General features: G+C 33.5%; 1 protein-coding gene across 1 annotated transcript; it reads left to right on the plus strand.

Annotated features, from left to right (window-relative positions):
- The first annotated feature begins 8927 nt into the window (after window positions 1-8927).
- On the plus strand, window positions 8928-13340 carry LOC128997069 (uncharacterized). Its single transcript, XM_054422646.1, has 2 exons — window positions 8928-9080; window positions 13023-13340. The coding sequence occupies exons 1-2, from the start codon at window positions 9066-9068 to the stop codon at window positions 13287-13289; spliced, it is 282 nt and encodes a 93-aa protein (XP_054278621.1). The 5' UTR covers window positions 8928-9065; the 3' UTR covers window positions 13290-13340.
- Window positions 13341-23073: the final 9733 nt, after the last annotated feature.

The following is a 23073-nucleotide window of genomic DNA, read 5'->3' on the forward strand; positions in this document are numbered from 1 at the left end:
CTGCTGGGCGTAGAAGCTTGGTAGAGGTATCTTAAGAAATTTCTTAGTCTGTAGAAGAGCCATCAAAAGAAAAACTAAGTAAATTTCCATAAAATCATTTGCATTTTAAGGTATGCCCTTGACGCGTCAATGTAACGATCTTCATAAAATAGTACAGTTGGATGAGACCACTATATGCAGCTAAATTATCTAAAGTTAATGGATAGACAATAACGGCTGGCTTATTTAATTGCATGTCTTTCTATCAGCTGTTTGCTCCTTCAACACAGAACGAAGATACTTGCAATACTTTCCTGTTAGAACGGTATTCGTACTTCCCATTGAAGGCACTGCAGCACGAAATAAAAACCATTACTTCAGGTAATATATTAGGTTTCGCCAAAACATTCGTGTGGCATTTTCCAGTTATGCTATTTCAAAAACATTTGATTTTTCAAGCAAAATAAATTTTTTTTTTTTTTATTACTAAAGATTTATAACTATGACCATTCTCCCTTAAATGTTTTACAAGATATGTAATGATTCTTTACACAAGCCTCAAATATATTTACGTTGCCTATGATATATTTTGAAAATAGTTTATGGATGATTATAGTAACCCGTATATTACGCTTATATTGTCAGTTTCACTACCAACAACAAATACAGGTACGGAATTTAATTTATCAGTTTTTGACTCTGCTATTATTTTAAGTAAATATTACATATATTTTATGTATTTTAAGGAGAAATATTGAAATAAATTATAATACCATAACATTGGAACATCGACTTTCGGTAATGCAGGAACCAAAATGTGTTTTTCATCCTCACAAATATAAAAATGGTAAAACTAATTTTCAAAAAGCTCAGATGTAGTTCTAGTTATAACACTTTGTTTAGAGTAGATTTTATAATGCATGCTTCAACTTTTAGATATAAAACCAAAAACAAACTACAGTTTACGAATAAGCTGTTATTTTTAGCTAAATAAGTCTATTTTTTTGTAAAATGACAAGAGACACTACGCATTAAAACATACTCTGCATACACCTGATAGAAGTATAAATTATTGTAATTTGTCTTCACCTATTCTATAACATTAGCCATGAAAACCTAGAGGGAAGAATTGTTTATCCTAATAAATACTTTAGCTTCCTTTGTACCTGTTAACAGTGAACGAGCAACGAGCCCACATTTCCAAGCAGAAGATTAGGTGTATTAAAATTTAAGCTCATCTGAACGAGTTTATGACATGTATCTGACCCACTTAAAATAAATAAGTCTTCTGTATTCTATGGTTGGTTGGATGAAAAAGGATTGTATCTACAATTATCTATCTAAATAAAAATTAATCCCTTTTTTATTGTTTTTCATAACTCAAGAACGAGTGCACCTAATTGGATTATTCTTTTTTGTTGGGTTCCTTAGTGAACAACGGTTTTTATCTAAGGAAACTTATAACCCATCCAACCGTTATTTAGTAATTAGATTTGAAAATTTAAAAAAAATCCTTTACATAAGCAATGGAGGAAAATGTTTTCATTAAACTGTGGGATGCAATATAAAAACGTGTGTTAATTTTCAACAAAAAGGTGAGTGAGCGTAGCGAACAAATTTCAGCCCGGATGTGATTGAGCGATGCGGACGAGCTCATTTTGAAACTGAACGAGCAATTGACATAAAACCACATTAGGACAGGACGACGTCTGTCGGTCCAGCTAGTACCAAAATAATTGGTAAATCATTTTTATTAGTAAACGCTCGTACACAATTTTAAGTTTTGAGATAACATGTATGGTTTTTGTTTGGAGATGAAAATGGATAGCTTAAAAGGTCCTTTGAGGTTCAAAAGGTGTGTATGGTTGGAATTATTATCTAAAAAGAAGTACTCTATATCGAAAAATCTGCGTCTCTCTGAATGGAGCAATCCATAATACTATTTATGCAACAACAATTTACATACCTATAAATTGATAACTGGCCAACATTTTCACCACATAAGAGTCATTTTACTTAAAGCATATCACTCGTTGCTGACTAATACAGTAGATTGGTAAGATTACTGGGTACCAAAATATTAATGCGCAATGCACAGAACATTTTCTCCAATTTTATTTTCATGGATAGATTGATAACTGTAGATTGCTTGTTAATTGATGCACTGTACCTGCACAAAATAAGAAACATTTATTTACTTCATCGTATGTGTTCAAAATGTGACCACAAAAATGTTTGTTTGCTCTGCATAGTCTATAAAAATTTTCACAAAGAAAGAGCTTATCTTAACAAAGCTACTCAGGTAATATTACTTTAATCGGCTCTTGTCCTGAATTTTCAGCTTAAGTATTCGATTGATTTATTTTGCCTTTAGTCTGTATCCAAGACATGAAAGTTTTGACTTAGTCTGGCTCCAACACATGTATTGGCTTTGAAGAATACTAACGTGTGCTTTATTATTGTTGTTGGTGGCTGAAAGTTACGTTTTGCTGTCCATGCCAGCTGTCATCGTTATTTGGGGACCGAGCAGGTTTTTACATCCCTAGAGCCGCAAAATCAGCTACCCGCTTACTTACTTAAAACATGAATGCATATTAAATACACAATCAAAATCCATAGCATTGCAATAGAAATGTTTTATTGTCACCGCTGCCTAGCAACTATTTATTATTTTTCACCACACTATGATGTTTTTGGCTGTATTACATACGTAAATTGGTGGCTGAAAGTTACGTTTTGCTGGCCATGCCAGCTGTCATCGTTATTTGGGGACCGAGCAGGTTTTTACATCCCTAGAGCCGCAAAATCAGCTACCCGCTTACTTACTTAAAACATGAATGCATATTAAATACACAATCAAAATCCATAGCATTGCAATAGAATTGTTTTATTGTCACCGCTGCCTAGCAACTATTTATTATTTTTCACCACACTATGATGTTTTTGGCTGTATTACATACGTAAATTGGTGGCTGAAAGTTACGTTTTGCTGGCCATGCCAGTTGTCATCGTTATTTGGGGACCGAGCCGGTTTTTACATCCCTAGGGCCGCAAAATCAGCTGCCCACTTGCATATTGAATACACAATCAGTATCCATAGCGTTGCAATAGAATTGTTTTATTGTCACCGCTGCCTTGCAACTATTCATTATTATTTTTGCTGATTACTCAAATTATTTCTTCACATAACCTTAAAGTTGTAGTTGTGTCGACTATAGTGTGCATTATTATAGTGGTGAATAGTGGTAATAGGGTATAGTGTGGTGAAAAATAGCGTTCGTACCACGGACCGAAATGGTTTTGCAGCTCTCGATCGATTTAATTTCTCGACTTCGTCTCGAACTTAAAAACTATCTCGAGCCGGCAAAACCTCATTTTCGGCCCTTGGTACGAAATATACTATTGCTGATTCCTCAAATTATCTCTTCACATAACCTTCAAGTGGTGAATAGTGGCAATAACGTATAGTGTGGTGAAAAATAGCGTTCGTACCACGGACCGAAATGGTTTTGCAGCTCTCGATTGACTATCTCTAAAAACCTATCTCGAGCCGGCAAAACCTCATTTTTGGCCCTAGGTACGAAATATACTATTTTGAATGCCATCATCCTTGGTGCGTTAAGTCATGGCAAATAGGGAAAATAATAAGCACATACATGGAGCAGGTGAAAAACAACTAGGTTATTTTACAATACAAATTCCATAATGCCTATGTGTATCAACATACAACGTGCGAGAGCTACCCCGACTTAAACTTTCAGTATTCAATGAGTGGATGTTCCATGAGGAGCAGGGACCGAAGAAGTGGTGCGAGACATCAGAGTAAATGAGGTCGTGTACTTTACTCGGTATAAGTATAATTAAGTAGCATGATACTCCATTTAAAAAAACTGCCAGGTTTTAAAGTTAAGTTAACAAGGTTACGGCAAGTTTGTTTATATATCCAGCAAATTAGTTGTAGATGCAAACGAATCAATCGCTAGTGAGGCCTAGATGGCCTTGCCACTTCAAGGTCTCGCTTGTTATGAAACTGTGTGCTGCATTACTGCATTGCTGCATTACTCCATTGCACTTGCATTCGCCTGAGGACGCTACCGTGGGCGACCAAGGACTTGCGCCTTCCGGGTCCCTTGTAGGGCGTCTATAGTCCTCCTAGGGACATCTTGTCGAAAATGCAGTTTAGTGTAAAGCAAATACAATACAAGATCGCACTCGTCAAAGGTTTAACGTAATTAGGTTGGAATACCAAAAGGCAAACTTAGTAGAGATAACCTTATTTACGAAGGATGAGGTTCCCAGAGGTTTCGGGTTCAAATCCCGCCCAAGTGATAAGGTCGTCGTGACCTTTTTAGCCTGGACTGAAGCAATGTGTAAAACTGCACTAGGACAGGGCCTACTGTTTTAGATCAAAACCTTTACATACGAAACCGATTTATTCGTGTCTGCACATTTGTGTTAATGGGTGTTGGTTCAGCTTAGACATGATGTAAAGATAGTTTTTAGAGTTTTAGCGTAGTACCCTACATGACTAATGCCTGCAAAATCCGTCTTCAATATTACTGAAATTGTAAAGAGTTGAAATAATAGATATGAGCAAGGATATGATTGGGGCAGTCTGCATTTTAGGACCAAATTAGGTGCCGCCTTCCCTTCTTCCCCAATTTCATAAATATTAAGTAACCAAGACTATATGGTAACCCCGTTATGGTAAGCTTTTTCTCGTACACCTTAGTTTGTCTATTCTACTACCTGCCATTTAGAAACATATTTTAAATTATTAGAGAGGAGAGAATATAATTTAGCGTTTAGGCTTGGGTAGTATCAAATAGGAATGTTAAGAGATTCTAGGAAATATGTCAAAAATCCTTTATTGATCAAGCGTTTCTCATTACAACTGCTTTTCAGAACAACTCTCGTCATCCTTATATATAATACGTGAAGGCGATTTGGCGATTTCTACGAAACACTACTCCTCCGTTGATAATAGACGGATTTTTACAAACGAGGTGTTAAAATTAAGTATTTTTTGTGTAGACGCCCCCTTTCACAAATACCTGTAACAAAAGTCTTCGGGCTTTGCCCCACAGACCATAAAAATCCCAAAGTATTTCTTATGAATAAAAGATTTTGTTTACTTAAACAGACGAATAATTTGTATTAATTACAGCTGTTCATATTAAACACATGATACAGACAAGAGTGTTCGGTTTCAGAGTGAGTTCGTTTCCAGTTTCGATAACTGGAGTGGAGTGATTGATTACATTATCTATCTTTGAGTTGACTCTTTTAAGTCAACGGAAATTGTGACTGTTATTCGTAAAAACCCGCCTTTAATATTTTGCAATTGCACGAATTCGAGCAACAAGTGCACTAGTATTATAAGAAACCTTGAGCTATTTTATTCTTTGTACTCTTGATTTGTCTTGAGGCTAGGTATTTAGTAATACAAGGTATACATAGTGGAAAGACAGGAAAATACTGAGAACTTGTTAGATACTTTGATGGAGAAAAATCACAAAATAATAAGGGGTAAAAATGATTGAGTACAGACAGTTGTATTTCTTCAACATCAACAGAACATTCAATAACAATAAAGCACATGTTAATTAAAAAATCCAAAACATGTGTTAGAGCCGACCAATGGCAAAACTATTTGAATGTTTTAAAACTTTTATGTCTTGGAAGCAGACTAAATGCAAAATAAATGATAGAATACTTAACAATATTTGTTACGTTTTAACGACATGTTTTGTAAAAATAACTCCACAGTTTTATTTTTAAATCCCAACAAACACATTTGATTAAGATGTTTTAAAATAATTATTAGTTTAGCTTTTGTTTGCAACCATTTCCTTTAAAATGTGACAAACAATATGTACGTTTTTTAGGTATTATAGATCACGATATTTTAACTGAATATCAAGATTATTGTATGTAACATATCTTTAGTACAGATTTTCTTATATAGTCTGTTGTTAGGAATAATTTATTGGTTTTAATAAATGTTTATATTTTACGATGTAAAATTGGACAAAAAAGTTTCTTCCCACCATTGTTATCAATATCATTATGAGATGGGGACGCCACTTAGGTGCGTGTTTTGACCCAAATATGAGTGAAGGATGAGTGTAGAATTTTGTGAGATGATCTTTGTATAATTTTTACTGATTACGACCAGGATCATTTATTTAAAGCCCAATAATCAGAGACAGTTGGGTCCAGTTTTGAACGATCAAAAAGCTACTGACTTTACTCAGGATCGAACCACCGTTCTGGTTGTTATCTCAATTTCCAAGGAGTTCTTCCTTGGAAAATGAGACTAAGCTGCCTATTCTGTGTCCAAGTCAAGTAAATTGCATTGTTTATGATTCTATGGTGGGTGTTCTATTAGCATAACAAAAAAAAAACACCAACAGTTGGTTGTAGCGTGGCCAGTTTAATTCTATGCATTTCAAATAATTTTCTCCTGCATATGTTCACACTCCCCAAAATTATCTCAATTTAAGAGTCCCACCATGACCTTGGTAAATTAAACAAAAATTTTTTCCCCATATATTTCGTTTTTTTTTTTTTTGAAAAATTATAAATTATGTGGTTCTACCGGTCTATTTAATCTGGTGTTGTACAGGTATTACAAAATGCTTACAAAATGGGTTAAATGGGTTGCTTACAAAATTTTGATTTTTTAGTTGTTTCACATACATTACAGTCTCTAAAATGTAGAGAGCATAAACCGTTAGGATTTTTGTGGAAATAAATAAATGTTTAACAGATTTACCCCTTTTCAACTTAAACATAATTCTTAACGCGTTTTTTTTTGTTTCCGCAACATTGTATCTAAATTTGTCTGCGTTGTTGCTCCGTAAATGCTTATTCCGTAGGACAGGTGAGAATGAATTAAAGAATAATAAACTGTTTTTAATGTTTCTAATTTACAAAATTTAGCCATTTGTCTCAAGACAGACAAACCTGTTGACATTTTGTTAACAACATGTTTTGTATGATCGTCCCATCTTAGATTAGCGTCAATGAAAAGTCCCAGAAATTTTGTAACTTCTACTTGGTCTAATTATTTGTCATCTAAATAGATTTCTGGTTTTAGTTTGACCTTTGCTTGTTTCGTAAAAAAGATATGAAAGTGGTTTACTTGAATTAAGAAGAAGGTTTTTACCATCAAGGAAATTTTTAATAATTGAGAGACTACTAAATGATGCAATTTCAATACCCTCCTTGGAATCCCCTGTCACAGTGATATTAGAGTCATCGGCATATAAACATACGTTACTGTTTATGGGTAGTAGGTCAGGTAGCCCTTTTATGTAACAAAGAAACAATAAAGGTCCTAAAATTGACCCCTGTGGTACTCCGTGTTTAATTTTTAAATTTTGAGAGTTAAACTTCCGGATATAGTTATAGTGATTTTTTTAACTATTGAATTTAATACTGTAGTGTGCTCAATTTCTACAAATTGCTCCCGATTTTCTAAATATGATATAAAGCACATAGATATAATTACACCACAGTGTAGGGTGGATCGATGCCTCTTGGTGTTTAGACCGCTTCGAAAAAATCCTCAACAAACTAATTAACATTAAATATTTAACAATAACAATTTACTGTGTGGAGCAAATACGTGGATAAATGTATCATGACGTAAATGTAGGATACAGTACTTATCTTGTATTGCTCCTGTCAACAGCTTTTTTTCTCGACTTCTACTTTTGACGAGGCCTACTACTATTTCAGGAACAATGCCAGTGTAGTATCTATCTTTACAATGTCATGATAATGATCAAAATAGTTTTTTCTTCTATTTTTACCCTTCATCCAACTGATAATGTTTCACAGGTTAAGTGTAAGAAAGGGCCACGTGGCCCTAACTTTGTCTGTGTAAATAATTTTTTTTCGTCTCATTTCATTTTATTTCAATGTTACCTTAGATCAATAGATTTAGGTATGATTCAAACTAATTACTGTTGGATATTGGGAGTTAGCTTCCATGGATACACAAACTAAGTTTTTATATTTAAACATAAACAACATACAAATCTATCAAAATTTGAAATTGGCCCAATACAACTGTTCTTGATTGATGTTAATAATATTTGCCAACAATACCGGCTGTATCCATTCATATTTTTTTAATACTTATTTTTAAATATTTTTATTTCTTTACTCGTTAATTTTGGAGGTGGTTTACTTTTGTTGAAAATGTACAGTGATAGTTTTTTTAATGCCCTGGGAATGCATAACGGTAGGATTGTTGACCCGATTATGAATCATGGAGTCCCTTACCGAAGATTTCGAAAGAGCATTTGGGTGGATGTAGCGACAATATATCCGAATGTTTTGGACCTATTTCTCCCTTTGGTTAGGTGTAGATGTCTCTCTATCCTCATACATCTGGATTGATCCAAACTTTTCATACATCTACAACGTGTAACGTGTATAAATTTATCTATCTCTACTAGAGCCACTTGAAATGATGTTTGCAAATCCACCGTAGGATGCCCTTCATAGCTTATTTACTATCAATGCTTATACATTAAAATAGATAAATAATTTATGTTAGTGTAACAACGTAGTAAAAATATTTTCAGTTAAATCAAGGCCTTCTCGGCATTCCTGATTGCGGCAGTTCCCCAAGGAACATAGCTCCTACCTTAGCGTGTTTCGCATGGGTTTGTATGGATGTCACTATTGGTTAAAGGTATTACTTTTCTTTCAATTCCAATAAAGACTACACTTGAGAACCCACACTGTAAAACTTGAGTATTTAGGTCTCCATAGTTTCAATTTATGATCAAATTACAAGAAATCTCACAACAGTTATTTATACTTATTTGCTTATAAAACTGTACAACAACACGGATCTACTTAACATACATATTTTAAATATTCTCCAGCTTCACAGCTGTACGATCAGCTGATTAGTCTAGCAGAAGAATACAATCGTGGACAGTGTGTTCAGGATGTGTCCGGACAGCATACATACATACTAATGCGACGTATATAAGAGGAGCTCCCATGGCTAGGGCTGTTGGTACTGCAGAGGGCGCGCGAAGCGGCTGGGACTGCTAGCAGCGATGGAATCTGTGCGGGTGAGTCCACTGGAACACTGTCTACACTATATTTATCTAAAACACTAATTTATAACAATCTATTTTTTAAAAAATTGAAATTATCTTATAAAAACCTCGGTATCCTTTACAGAATAAAGATTGTTCTATACTTAATTTATTTTTAATTACAAAACACAATTACTTTCTGGATTATCCTCATACATCTGGAAGGATCCAAACTTTTCATACATCTACAACGTGTAACGTGTGTTAAGTTAGGCTTTACTATATATTTATTTATCTACGCAGATCTAAGCTGCACATATGTCTGTAGTTTACTATTTATATTGGCATGTACTAATCTAAGCCCCATACATGTATAATAGTTTTCACCCATTTATACCGATCTAAACCTTAAAAAATAGACGTAGCCTAATATGCACAGATCTTTACAAATTTTATATGTATTTTTACAAATCTCTATGATGTATAGTAATCCGAACTATCTTTAACTCTGTCCTGGTCTAAAATTAATGTTCAATTAATAGGTTGTTATAGAAAGTTCCAAACATATCGTGTATCTTTTATGTTTAGTATACCCACCTGCATAGGTCAAAATTGTATAAATTTCTGTATAATCTTAAGCAATAGGCACTGCTATAATATATACACATCTGCACCAGTCTAAACGTTTCTCATACCTATGATGTATATATGTACATACGCATACTTTTGAAAAGTCTATAATGTATACCCAACCACACACATTTAAACTGTAAGGATACAAAGTATTTATTTTTTATCTAAACTAACAAGTTTCCTTTTATTAGCAAACAAAGAATATGTTGTAATTGTTTATAAATATAATTAATTTACACCATTGGTGCAATTAATTTGTTCGAAAATAGTATTATGCAACGTTGACACATTTCTAGATGATATGATTTCTGTTTAAATTAATTAATTGTTACAATTAAAATATTTTCATTGTTAAGGATAACGATAATAAATACATATTTATTGTTATGATAACTGTAATGAATAATTCAATACCAAACGAGTTCTAGCATTATCTAGGCACTTGCTAAAAAACCAATTTAATAAACAAGTTAATTGTGAAACCAATTTAATAAACGTAACATTTTTTAATTTTAGCGAAATTCCCATATATTGTCGAAATTCCCATATAGGGAATAAGCTACATTACCGTATGTCTCATGGTAAGACCTAGACCCGGGACCGATTTACTTTTTTGTTTCGAGGTCCCCAGAGGCCAATAACACCATCCGTTCAAATGTGTGTCCGTTAGCGCGATAACTCGAGCACAAATGATCTGATTTTGATGAAATTTGGTACAAACGTGTAAACCTACGATTATTTGAACGAGTTCGCGAACCAGCATAATCGGGCCATAAGAACGGGGGCTTATGTGGGGTAAACGTTTTTCCCATTTTTGACCGTAAAAACACAAAATTTTGCAATTTCTTTCTAAACCATTTTGTAGAGCTTAAAAAAAATAAATAACTTAGTGTATTGAAGTCCTGCTGTATGCCTTCACGGAGAAAATTAAAAAATCATAATTTAAAATTCCCATGTTATTTTTATAGAGAAAATGAAAACTGTTGTAGTTTACTTGTTTATTGGGAAAGTCGATAAAATTTGGTAAATTTATTTATTTCATCCTATAATATTGACGTATAGTCAAAAAACACGTGTTACCTTCCCCGTAGCAGCAATCGTAAGCGCTCGTTAAATCTAATGTTTTTAATTGAAAAAAAGATGTATTATTTATGGAAATATTTTAATAAAAAAGTAATCAGACAAGTTGAAATTCGTTTAGTCTGCAGGTTTGCTGCGGCGGGGCTATTATAATTTTAAAGGGGAATGTTAGGCCTAAAATTAACCGTTACATAGGTAACTATGCAAATACCATTGCTAGGAATATTCAAAACAAAATTAGAATTATAAGAAAAATTAGTATACTGTCAGACCACCAGACATCCTAATACTATTTCGAATTAATTTTAATTAATAAGGGGGAAAACTAAAATCATATTATTTCTCATGTTTGCACATACAATAGCTACACTTTAATTTATATTGCCCGTAATAATTTCTAGTAAAACAAAAATTACTATAACCAACAGCAAATAATAGTGAAACACTGTAGTTAATTTGCATTCACCTTAGATCATGTTTACTTTATTTCATTTTCCAAATGTTGAAACGTATATTATATGTTTACTTGACTTAAACTTAAATAAGTTATACATAAAGTTATACTTAAATAGTTTTACATTACAGTTTGGTTTTGTTAAAATTGGTCTATAAACTTAGCTGAATTTTTCAACAGAATATGCTAATTTTCTATTATAAAACAATCTTCAGCTTTAACGTGGAATTACAAGTCCACTTAACAATAATTCATCAATAATCAACGGTTTTACTAAATGAAGCTAGAGCATCTTATCGCAAATATTCGCACGTTATAATTCTAAGGAAGGTAGAAAGTAATAAGAATTGTACTATAGTTCGACAATGCCCTAAGCCAGAATATTTTGGCCTTAGGCCAGCCTTGGCCACTTATTAGGTAAGAGACAACTCTAAGCGGAAATTTAGATCTATGCTGGGAGATTATTGATGGATGAGTCAATGATGGTTGTGGCGCCGGTTTGGAATGTTATGATTCCATTTCAACACCTAAGTTACAGCTATAGGTACATTGTAAGTTGAACTTCTGACTTGATCATAAGCTATTGATGTATGGACTCCAATGTGATACGGATTCCTTTATTTGGTTCTTTGGTACTATACCGACCACACCTAATAGTCATAAACTAACCTGGCCAAACCTAAGGGTGGTTAGGCTAGGTTAGGAAGATTTTGTTATTTAACTAATTAAATTCTTATTTGGAAGTTGATTTATCGTGGTGGTCGCTAAAATACCACACACTCAGCTATAACGTAGATTAGGGTCTACAATATTTTCTATCATAGAATTAATTATCATCCTTATGTATCAGTTAAAACAATAACAATAAGATATGTTACAATGTCGATTGTGTTGATGTTTTCCATACTGTTACCAAAACGGTAGTTTACTTGCTTTTGGAACTAACCAATTGTGCAGAAGAATACAATCGAAAAATACGTGCTAGTGAAGGTTACATTAACAGTTAGTAGTAAAACAATTAAAACTGTTGGCCTATTACAGACATTGACTTCATAATCTCCCTGAAAATGTTATGTAGGCTATGTTAAATCTATTTTATTAAATTTATTTGACGTAGTTTAAATTATTTTTAAGCATCCTTTATTTTCCCATGCATAAGCAGTCTTTTCTAGTTTGAAAAAGATGATGATCTAATCGAAATCTACATGCACGAATGAAAAAGTCATTTTATACAAGGATAAGATAAATTTTAATATTTTTATATTGTTATTGCAATTAGACATGATTTAAAACCATACCATTTTGATAACGCTGTAAAGGTCTTATAGAACAGGAAATTTTTCAGACTGTAAAAGTGTAATTGTGAGTGTGTACGGTATTTAAAAATTATATGTGTGAACATCGGATTTCAATTAAAAGTATAACTATTATTATTACTTTAAGGCAGTAACGCACACCTAGGTGCTCACTTCAAATTCAATACTAATGAGTAAGTGAGATTGGCTGTGTATTTTTTTTTTGTCATTTATTTCTTTGGCTAGGACCATACGGACTGCGACATCCTTACTACCACCCTTTGTAAAGTCCCGATAGTCAAGGATACTTTCGAACCTTTATAAAGCTACAGTTACTGACTTTCCTCAGGATTTTCACTGATTGATTATTACTGACTCTCAGTTTATACAATCTTTATAAAATGTTTACCTAACTTAACCTAACCAAACCAAGAAGTACATATGGTAGTGTTTACGTGGCGACAAAATCAATGTCTTTATTTGACAACACTATCCGATTTCTTTTTGTTTCAGAGTATTTTACTGTTGGCACTCGTGCTGTCAATGCTGATCGCCTCCACAGTAGCTGCCCCCGCTGGTCCGGCCCCCGCTAGTCCGGTCCTCAATAGACAGACCCCCGCACAGTCCCCTACTAAGGGGTCCGAAGGGGACCTCGAGGGATCGGAGAGCGCCTACTACTACGGATACGGATATCCTTACTACTACGGATACCCGTACTACGGTTATCCATACTATGGATACCCCTACTACCATCCTTACCCGTTTGTCTACGGAAAATAACCTCAGTTTAGTATTTATGATTTTGTAACTAATAAAATGTGATAACTTCCATTTGTGTGTTTAATTTATTGCCAATAACCGATTTTATCAGATTTTTACTATTTCAGTTAAGATATTTAACTAATGTGTGTGATTCAAGGCTATTAAAAATGTAAGTATTGCACAGCAGTTTATAAGCGATAATTAATTTGGCTGTTAAATGTTTGGTTGTAAACTCTAAGAAAATGAAAAATAAAAACTACTTTCTATATTTCCAAGTAGGCAATGTAAAATAGAAGCAATAAAAGATTTTACCATAATTGAATTTCCACCATTACAAAGCAAAATTGTCTCTAAATCAAGTCAGAACTACTAAGTCTGGGACTAGAAGATTATCCAACCCGCCTGTTAGATAATTCTAAAGGGCAGTCGATTAATGTACGATACATTGCCTGAGTGTCAGCCCCAGCTGAATGAGTGATCCGGGCGCAATATCCACTTATACATGAAGAATAACTTTGATGTAAAAACATAATTGGGACATCTTGTTCTAGGACCTAACTATGGTATTGATTTACTATTTTGGCAACAAAACTACAATTTTTGATTAACCAAAACTGTCTTGTGATGGATGATTATGTATTAATAAAAACTCTTTTTTGGAGGAAATGCTGGCGATCACAGATGTTGAAAACTTCACAAATTGTGTTGGTTGAAGAGTCTAGATAAATTGCTCGACAGTAAAATGATAACAAATTAAAAGTATTGACATAATATAATAACCATTTGCAATGTGAGTTTTGTTTTATATCCATTCTGGTAAATAGTATCTCAAAAACTATTATTAGAGTGAAATACTATTAGTTCAAAACATAAACACATTTATGTAGTCCCCGCTTTTTTTATTGTGGATTTCTTTGTTAAAATATCCATCCCATTTATTTTTGAACTGTTTTATAACAATCCTGATGAATTTGATTGTCTTTTATATATCTTTAATTGTCAACTTTGAATTTGTGGATCATTTACGTAAAAGTAGGAAATACGTTACAGGTACATCTATCTATATATCTAATTCCGTAAGCCCAAAATTTTACAATGAAATTGTGAGCGAACTGGAGGCCGTAGAAAGCTGGAAGGGGTCTCATTTTAAAGGTCTGGGCATGAAGTTTTGGGGAAAAATACTCATTTTTCTTACTTATGCACCAAAAGGTTATTACAGGATAAAATAAATCACATTTAAATAGCATGGGAATCCAGGTCATGTCCGATTTGTTTACTTTAAAACATGTGGTTTAGATTTATTTAAAGCATATGGTAATATCATTGACTATTGGCTACAAAAGTTGTATTAATAGTGTTAAAGGTAGTATGTAATATATGTATTGTATGTAACTATAGTGCATTTGAAAGTAAACATGCGTGCAAATGAAAATGAAACAGCATTTTGTGATTGGCTTCTACGCTTATATTAGGTAATGGAATCTTAGAGAGCAATAGGGCAACACCGGCAATTGACATTCCAGATAACTTTGTTCTCTCTGATTGTGCAATAGTTTATGGCAACTCAATAAATCCAGAAAATATTCAAAACTACTCCAATCAAATAATTGTATGCCCTTTAAATGAACATTGTGATAATTTAAATGAAGAAGTATTAAAAATCTACTACAGTAATTATGAAGTAGTTTCAGAAGACCCTACAGAGAGGTTGAACATACCAATTGAGTTTATAAATTCAATTACACCATCTGGAATGCCACTACACAAATTAGTTTTAAAAGTTGGTTCAATAGTGATGCTCATAAGAAATAGGGTCTGGATTAGTTAATGGAGTACGATTGGTTGTGTTGGGTATGTCTGAAAAAAATGTAAAGTTAGTAGTAATTACTGGAGTAGGGAAAGGGAACATATTTTTCATGCCAAAAATAAAACTAATATCTACAGATCCTAATATGCCCTTTACAAAGGATTCAATTCCCATTGCGATTATCTTTCACCATTACTATAAATAAAGCGCAAGGCCAAACCTTCCCAAAAGTTGGAATTTATTTAAAAAAAAAAAAACAGTGTTTACCCATGGTCAACTTTATGTTGCTTTTAGCCGGGTAAAGCGGCCAGATGACGTTAAAATAGAAATAGAAACAAATAAAGACCAAGGAATGGACCAAAATGGATACTACACAACAAATGTTGTTTTCAGAGATATTTTGTTACAGAATTAGTATTTTACAATTTGGAAGATGACATTATCTCTATGTGTTGTGTTTTTCTAAGTGAATTTGTCTATATTAAAAAAAATGTATATATATTTAATTAATAGTGAAGATTATTGAAAATGTTCTTTTGCTGTATTATGATTAGAAAATTTATGTTACAAACCCACCACATGAAGAGTCATTTTGAATTTTTATCCTAAACAGAGCAGACATAAAAATGAATTATGCAGGTATGTGATAACTGTTATACATTATTATAATATACAAAAAATTTAAACGATAATTCAAGGTAGGGTACGGTAACCCATGAGACAAATAATTTGTACAAAATAATTATTAGAATATATTACATATACTGTATATAGGGGCTATTGCCCCTACAAGCCACTAGTGTAAATTTAAATGACTTGATTTTATTTTAGAACCCACGAAGAGAGGCGTAATTTTTTTATCGAGAAGGTTTTTACTCGATATCTTACTATATAAGTGAATGATACTTTGATACTTACTTGATACTTGATACTTGAAGTAAGCCCGTTGGAAGTGCATTCGCACAACGGTTGTCATAGTTTTGTTTACATCTACTTATTCTTCCAGATGCTCTTTCAAGTTGTAATATTTCTTTCCCATCAGATGCTTCTTTAATTGTTGCTTGAATCTGTTTATGTCTTCTGGTACTTTATTAAAAATTTGTGTTGTATTATAGTAGGCACTATTTTTCATTAATGTTGAGTTTACTTGTGGAATATGACTATCTTTTTTCTGTCTGGTGTTGTATCCATGCATTTGTTGGTTACTTATAAAATATTCTGGTTTTCTTCTTAGTAGGACTGCTGATTCCAAAACCAAGGCTGAAGCAAATGTTAGAATGTTCAGTTGCTGAAAGATAGGCCTGCAGTGGGCTATGAAGTGTTCTTTGTTTATAGTTCTTATTATCCTTTTTTGCAACAGAAATATTCCATTTGCCTCGGAGCAGTGACCCCAAAAAACAATTCCATAACTTAATATGCTGTGGAAACAGCCATGGTAGATTTTTAGTAGTACTTCTTTTTCAACAACATTTTGTAGTTTTCTGATACTACAATGTATGGACGTTTGTGGGTAAGTCCGATACGTGAAAAATACTGGACCAATTGACGCCAAGAGCCAATATACATACATATATTTTATTCTCATGAATTTATGAATAAAATTAATAAATTTATATCAATATTAAACAACTGTGAAATAGTACATTTCATCACTAGGGCCTAAAGTGATTCTTTTCAACCCGAGCTCAAGATCGACCCGCAACAAATCCATTAAAAACGACCGTTTTGGCTGCAGTATGACTAAAAAGAGTTAGAAAAAAAAGTTGAAATAGTTTAGTTGAACTAAAAAGAGGCCTTAGCCATCTATAAGCAATTTATTTCGTATGATTGGAGAATCAATTCAACAGTTTTAATTTGATTGTTTATAGAAGCTTTATTGATAACTGCTTGGCAGTTAATCAATGTGAAATGGAGTAAAAAAAAAACGTCTAAATGGCTGCTGAAGTTACCTATGAAAGGACAAAACCTATTTCGTTACCTATTTAGAAACCACTAAATGTTGAGGATGGGTTATAATCCTAGAATAATTATTTTTATCTTACACTGTGTGTTAAAACGTGATGGGTTTTTTTGCCCAACGTTCTTAACCAACCACTAGACAGATTTTTCTGGATCAAGAATCTTCCATTAAAAGAAGAAGAATTTTTAGTGTAAGGGAATGTGGAAGCGATAATTGTAACTTTGGGCTTCAATTATAGTATCCTAAAGTCGATGGTTTTACAAAAGTTTAGAAGCCGGCGCTAGTATTTAAGGAATGCTTCAGTGCAATATAATTTGGTTTAACTAAAATCTGGGTTTCTTATTTAAAAAGGATATGTTTGAATGAGCCCCGAGTGTGCTACTGTCAGAATTGTACTGATACTTTTATAGATCATCTATTTGGAGAAAGAATCTTCTTTCTTCAAATTTGACTAAAATGTATATGTTATTAGTTGTTTCATATTATAAAGGATTTGTGTTTTGTTTATTAACTATATACCTCAAACTTATCGGTGTATACTAATCACGTTTCGTTTTCTGTGTTTCTTCGCTCCGCTCAACTATCGGACCTGGGACCGCATACCTAGTATGTAAACCAGCTATTCCGATCTATATGCAGTTTTAACTGATTACTTGATACAAGTGTGCTGGACACAGCTTGCTTTGGTAAATATGTGAAGTAATACTATAATAACGAACTGCTATACCCGTGCTTCGCAACGGGGGCTTACACGAAAGAGAGAATGCTGTTCTTTAGATCTGCGCAGATATAGCGCCGTATGATATAGTTACACATTTATTATTTACTTAAGAAACAAACTACATATGTAACCATTTAGTATAGTAAAATCAAGGTTCGCATTCTCTAGGTAACCAATTACAGTACATAAGTGATTGTGTAGTGAAGTGATTGTGGGGCAGAGCCCTTAAGGATTTCGTTTATACTAATTTTTTTAATCAAATCTAAACTACATAATCTGAGCTTCATTTTGATATGCCATATACCTATATATTTAATGGGTTAATGACCTTAAACAGTGACTATTATGTTACTGTATCATTTAATAATACAATAGATGCCATTAATTTTGGAGACGAGACGTACATCAAACTCCTCGCATTTATAAAACAAGTATACACCGTTTAAAAATACATATAAATTAATAATAAATGTAGAGGTAACACGGTTATATTATTAGGAAATAATAAATTTTCTGTATTTTAAATCTAATAACACACTGAAAACTTAAGTAAATAATCGTCTCACGATTCCAATTGGTCTTTGACAAAAGAAATTTCACTTTACGTTTGCTTTGCATCAATTGAGGAGGCAGTGGTCAAACACGACTGTACAGTGAAAAAACAATTTTCTCGCTTTAGAACTATAGCTTTCGGTAGCAGTTCCCTTATAAGGCAGATACTAGAATTTCTATCTCAAATATAGGGAAATACAATAATTAATCCAAGGCCTGTGAAATCCTTTTACAAGACATTCTATGATTTTAACATACAATAACCCTCACGTCTTAGTTTTTTCCCCTCAAAAGTCTATACACCCTTCTAAAATTTTGGCGAATGCAGCCTACATTCTTATTCCATAGGGCAAATGGAGAGAACTTGGGCATTGTGTTTGGCTAAAATATGTTACATTTCTCAGTATGACGGTGCCATTTATACTTTATGACTAGAGTGTGTGTATGTGTTTATAATCCAAGTGCATGACTGAAACGTTGTGCATTCGTTATTTCTTAATACACATTTACGTTTAGAGTACTCGTCATAGACCACAAAGCGGAAGAATTATTAAATTTGTATTAAATTTATTTTGAGTTCAGATTTTCTGTTTCAATTGTGAAAGGACCACTAAAACTCAGGCCATATGTGAAATCTGTATTGCGATAAGGTCATGAGCTAATAGGTAAATGTATTCCAAGTTACCCCTGAGGCAGGTGACCTGGCCTTATGTGTAAACGCGGCTGGGGATGCTCAGTGTATTAGTTCCTCCTTACTTCAAGCTATATATTACAGTTGGAGGCGCCATTTTGGCAAGTTATCAGCAGCCTGTAGTTAGTTACAGCATAGTTACCATCAGCATGAGGTATGTCGCAAGACAATGGCCGACCTTGACAATGAATAAGGCTGGATACTGGGCGGTGGTGACAGTAGAATTGGTGTTAGTTATGGTTCCAGAAAAAGATACTGAATTATGTAAAGACCAGACTTGCGTCGTTGTTTGGGGAAGCAAAACATTCTTGAAAGGTTTCAGCCAGGATGAGGACGTCTTTATAATTCAGTGTTGTATTAATATTTTTTTCACCAAACAATTTTACCATAACTGTTTTTGACTCAGCCACACAAATGTGGGAAATGCAGTCTCCTATTTGGGTCAACGGATGGGTGTAAAAATTATGTGAGATGCCTTAGTTGGGATTTTTACTGACTGAAACCAACAGATCATTTAGAATCATTAATTTATTTAATCAATTTCTATGAAATCTCTAATTTCAAACCACAAAAATCATATAAGATTTTCACATGACCTTTATGCCCTTATGACGAAGAAGATCACTAAAACTATTTAGCCACAAGCACATTTATTTATAAACATTAATTAAATATAGTATTATAATCCATATTCTGCAGCTTATTCGTAAGGGTGTTCAGTGATTTTATTTGATCAAGAAGTTCAATCATATTCAGTAACTATTCAAAAGTATCGAACGCGATATAACAAACAAGTGTATCCTATGGTGTTATCATTTGACTACACACCAAACAAAATGCAATAATAGTCATACTAGGGGCCACGAGAGTCTGCAGTTGGCGGCAGCCAATAGCAAGACTGGACTAGTGCGACGTTGCAACATCACCCGTTCACTACTTTTCGACACCAATCAAAATATACTAAACAATATTTTCAAATCAGATGGTACTATTAAATTTGGGCAACACCACACTGTCCTGATTGGCTCCTTCGAAGTCACGTGGTAAATAGGCTCCTCCCTCAACTTCAGACTCTCGTAGTGTAATCTTGAAAACACTATGAATGCTATTTCAGGAATTATTGTAGACATTTTCCATCATGACTTCGTAAAAAAAGTATTCATGATGATCTGGACGATCTGAATCAAAAACCGATCCCGTCTTCTGGTAGGAAAATAAGCTACCTAAAACGGCCAAAACACAACCAGATTGGGTTTTGTTCACAATTGACCACTGTGTTCTCTGTGTGGGTTTATTTTTTTTTTTTTTTTTCAAAAAATCAGTTGATACTATTGTTATATACAGTTACCTGAAGGCATCATCACCTGAAGGCAAGATCACATTCCAGTTCACGAAACGTCTTGAAGACTTGTTTTCTTTTACCAATTCTAATGGGAAATACTCAAATTAATCCCTCAAATAAGATAAACTTCCCATCTTTACATACATAAATTTCAAACAATATCGGCAATTTATATTCTCGTGGGTCAACAACTGATAGCACTATCATCTACACGAAGGAGTTGAAGACCCCCTTCAGCCGAGACAAGCTGCAACATTCCCTGAAGTTTTACGTACATCCTGGTATGATTATGCTGATGTAGCGTGTAGCGTCCCACGACAGATCTACAGGTTGTATAATTGTTTACGATTGTGTGTAAAGTGTGTACAACTAGACACTAGACCACACCCAGATCGGTTGTATATATAGTGCACTTGGACCTTGGTAGTTGTTTGTATATACCGGAGCGTCACCATGAAACTGACCGTGAGTAGCATCTGTGAAACTCTTTATCTTTAAGTGTAAATAATATTTTGACGTTTTATTTCATGGAATTATTAGTTCTTAGTACATTTGACTATGTATACGCTAGCCATTCCATTCCCATTTTAAATTTTTCAATTTTTTTGAATTAAAATCGACGTAATGCAATTCAATTGACCCCACAAACAAGTGCGCTGATGTAGATGACTTAGCTTCTGTCACAATTTTAGTTATTAAACCAAGCAAAACCAACAGGAAAACTTACCTATTATAAGCTAGCTTATAGTTGATCTTTTATGTAACATCAACTATCACAGTAACAAATAACTACGGTGCCGTAGAATGTCTAATTTTGGACCATAGCGCAATCTGTAAGTGGCTCATTTGACTATGTTATTTTTTAATTCAAAATTGCCTGAATCGTGTTTAGATGTCGTGTTTAGTCTCAAAAATTGTACAGTACCTCATTTCACGTTATATGTTTTTTATCCACACTGGATGCTATTTTTTATGACAGCTTAAGTCAACGAAAATAATCGTTTACCAAACTCTTAATTTGGAGCTAGGGGAAACGATCAGATGACTTTGCTTCGATCTTGATTTACTTTTCCTTCCTCCCGGTTATTTTTGTTCCTTTGCTTACTGCTCTTGCTTGTGACTTTCCACACAAAAAGCATTATAAAATAGTTTGGAAATAAATTGAAAAGTTTATGTTTTGGGGCTCAAAAATGGGGGAAACAAATATTTTAATATTGTAAGTTCATAAATCCCTACAATGAAACGCCATTCCCAAAGCAGAATCACGCTGGTTCGTGAACTCGTTCGAATTAATGTAGGTATAGGTACAAGTTTGTAGAGAATTTAATCAAAATTGGATGAGCTTTACTCGATTTATCGTGCTAACCGACAGAAAAATATTCATATATATCAGAACGCATGGTTTTTTTAGCCTCTGGGAATTTTACATGTAAACGAAAAAGTAAGCCGTTAAAATGATGATGGTTAGTTAAAGTTAGTGTGAAAAAGGTTTACGATAAACATTGGTTACGGTTCTATGGGAATTCCTCGATCATTAGGCAATAAATTGTTTTATAAATAACTAGCAGAGTACCCGTTTTTCGCACGGGGTTGGCATATAAGGATAAAATGCTTATTGCAGTTGTTATACTCAAGCTTTGCGTTTGTAATGGGGGGGAGGACACAGTTTGATTTAATTTGGTTCTTTTAATTTACGGTATAACTATGTATAACACATCTACGAACTAACACCGCACCTAAACAATAAAAAAAATTAAATTATCAAACATTAGCACAGTATTCATTAAATTAAAAACATAAAAATAACTGTAAACATTGACAGTTCTCACTGTGTATCACAGCTTTTTGTTTCTGCTTACTTATATTCAGCTTCAGATACGTATTAAAAGTGCGTAACTGTTCAATAAAATGATTGAAATAAACCCGTTCCTTCAATTTTACAATCCCATCATTGCTCATTATGTTTCACACGCTTTTGAGAGAAGCCGTACATTTACTGCAAAAAGTTATTATTATAACGTACCTAATAAAATATTTAAAAAAGCAAAAAAACATTGCAATTCTACAATATCTATATTACTATTACCACTTCTAAGAGTACGGAGCTGGGGGTCTTACACCAGCGCTAACTTAAACTGTGAATGATATGCTAATCAAATGTGGAATCCTGCAACTGGCCTTGCACTAACTGCACGTGCATTGTAAGTGTGTGTGTGTGTGAGTGTGTAAGTGTATAAATGAACGTACGTGAGTGAATGTTTATTGGCAGATACTCAATCACTTTATCAAGCCACTGTGTGATAATAAGATAATGATACATTGTATCGAGAATATCGGATACTTAAATGTTACTTTTTCCCATTGAGTGTTTCTGTCATAGGGTTTTGTTCTGCCCGTAGAGTGAACATTAAAACTGTTTTTCATTTGTATTGTATAATTGACTTTTGAATATACAGAAGTAGACATCCCATCCTATGAACCAACTGTGGCCAATTAATTCAAATCCTAATCATTGAGCCTTTGATAAATTGTCCTGGCTAAAGAATTAATTGATCTGCACCCTGTTGTGCCGGCAGAGTATGAATCTAATCACGCAGGTATAAAAATAAGCCACTAATGAGCATCAGTTTCAAAACGCCGTTGGGAGTTAAAATTGTATTATCGCCTCAAGTTGATTAAAAGTGATTATAAGTTGATTAAAACAGTTGATCACATTTAGCCTACACGTT

Source organism: Macrosteles quadrilineatus, unplaced genomic scaffold (genome assembly GCF_028750875.1).
Source record: "Macrosteles quadrilineatus isolate MER2022 unplaced genomic scaffold, UCM_ALF_1.0 Scaffold_6__1_contigs__length_79288215, whole genome shotgun sequence".
Taxonomy (NCBI): domain Eukaryota; kingdom Metazoa; phylum Arthropoda; class Insecta; order Hemiptera; family Cicadellidae; genus Macrosteles; species Macrosteles quadrilineatus.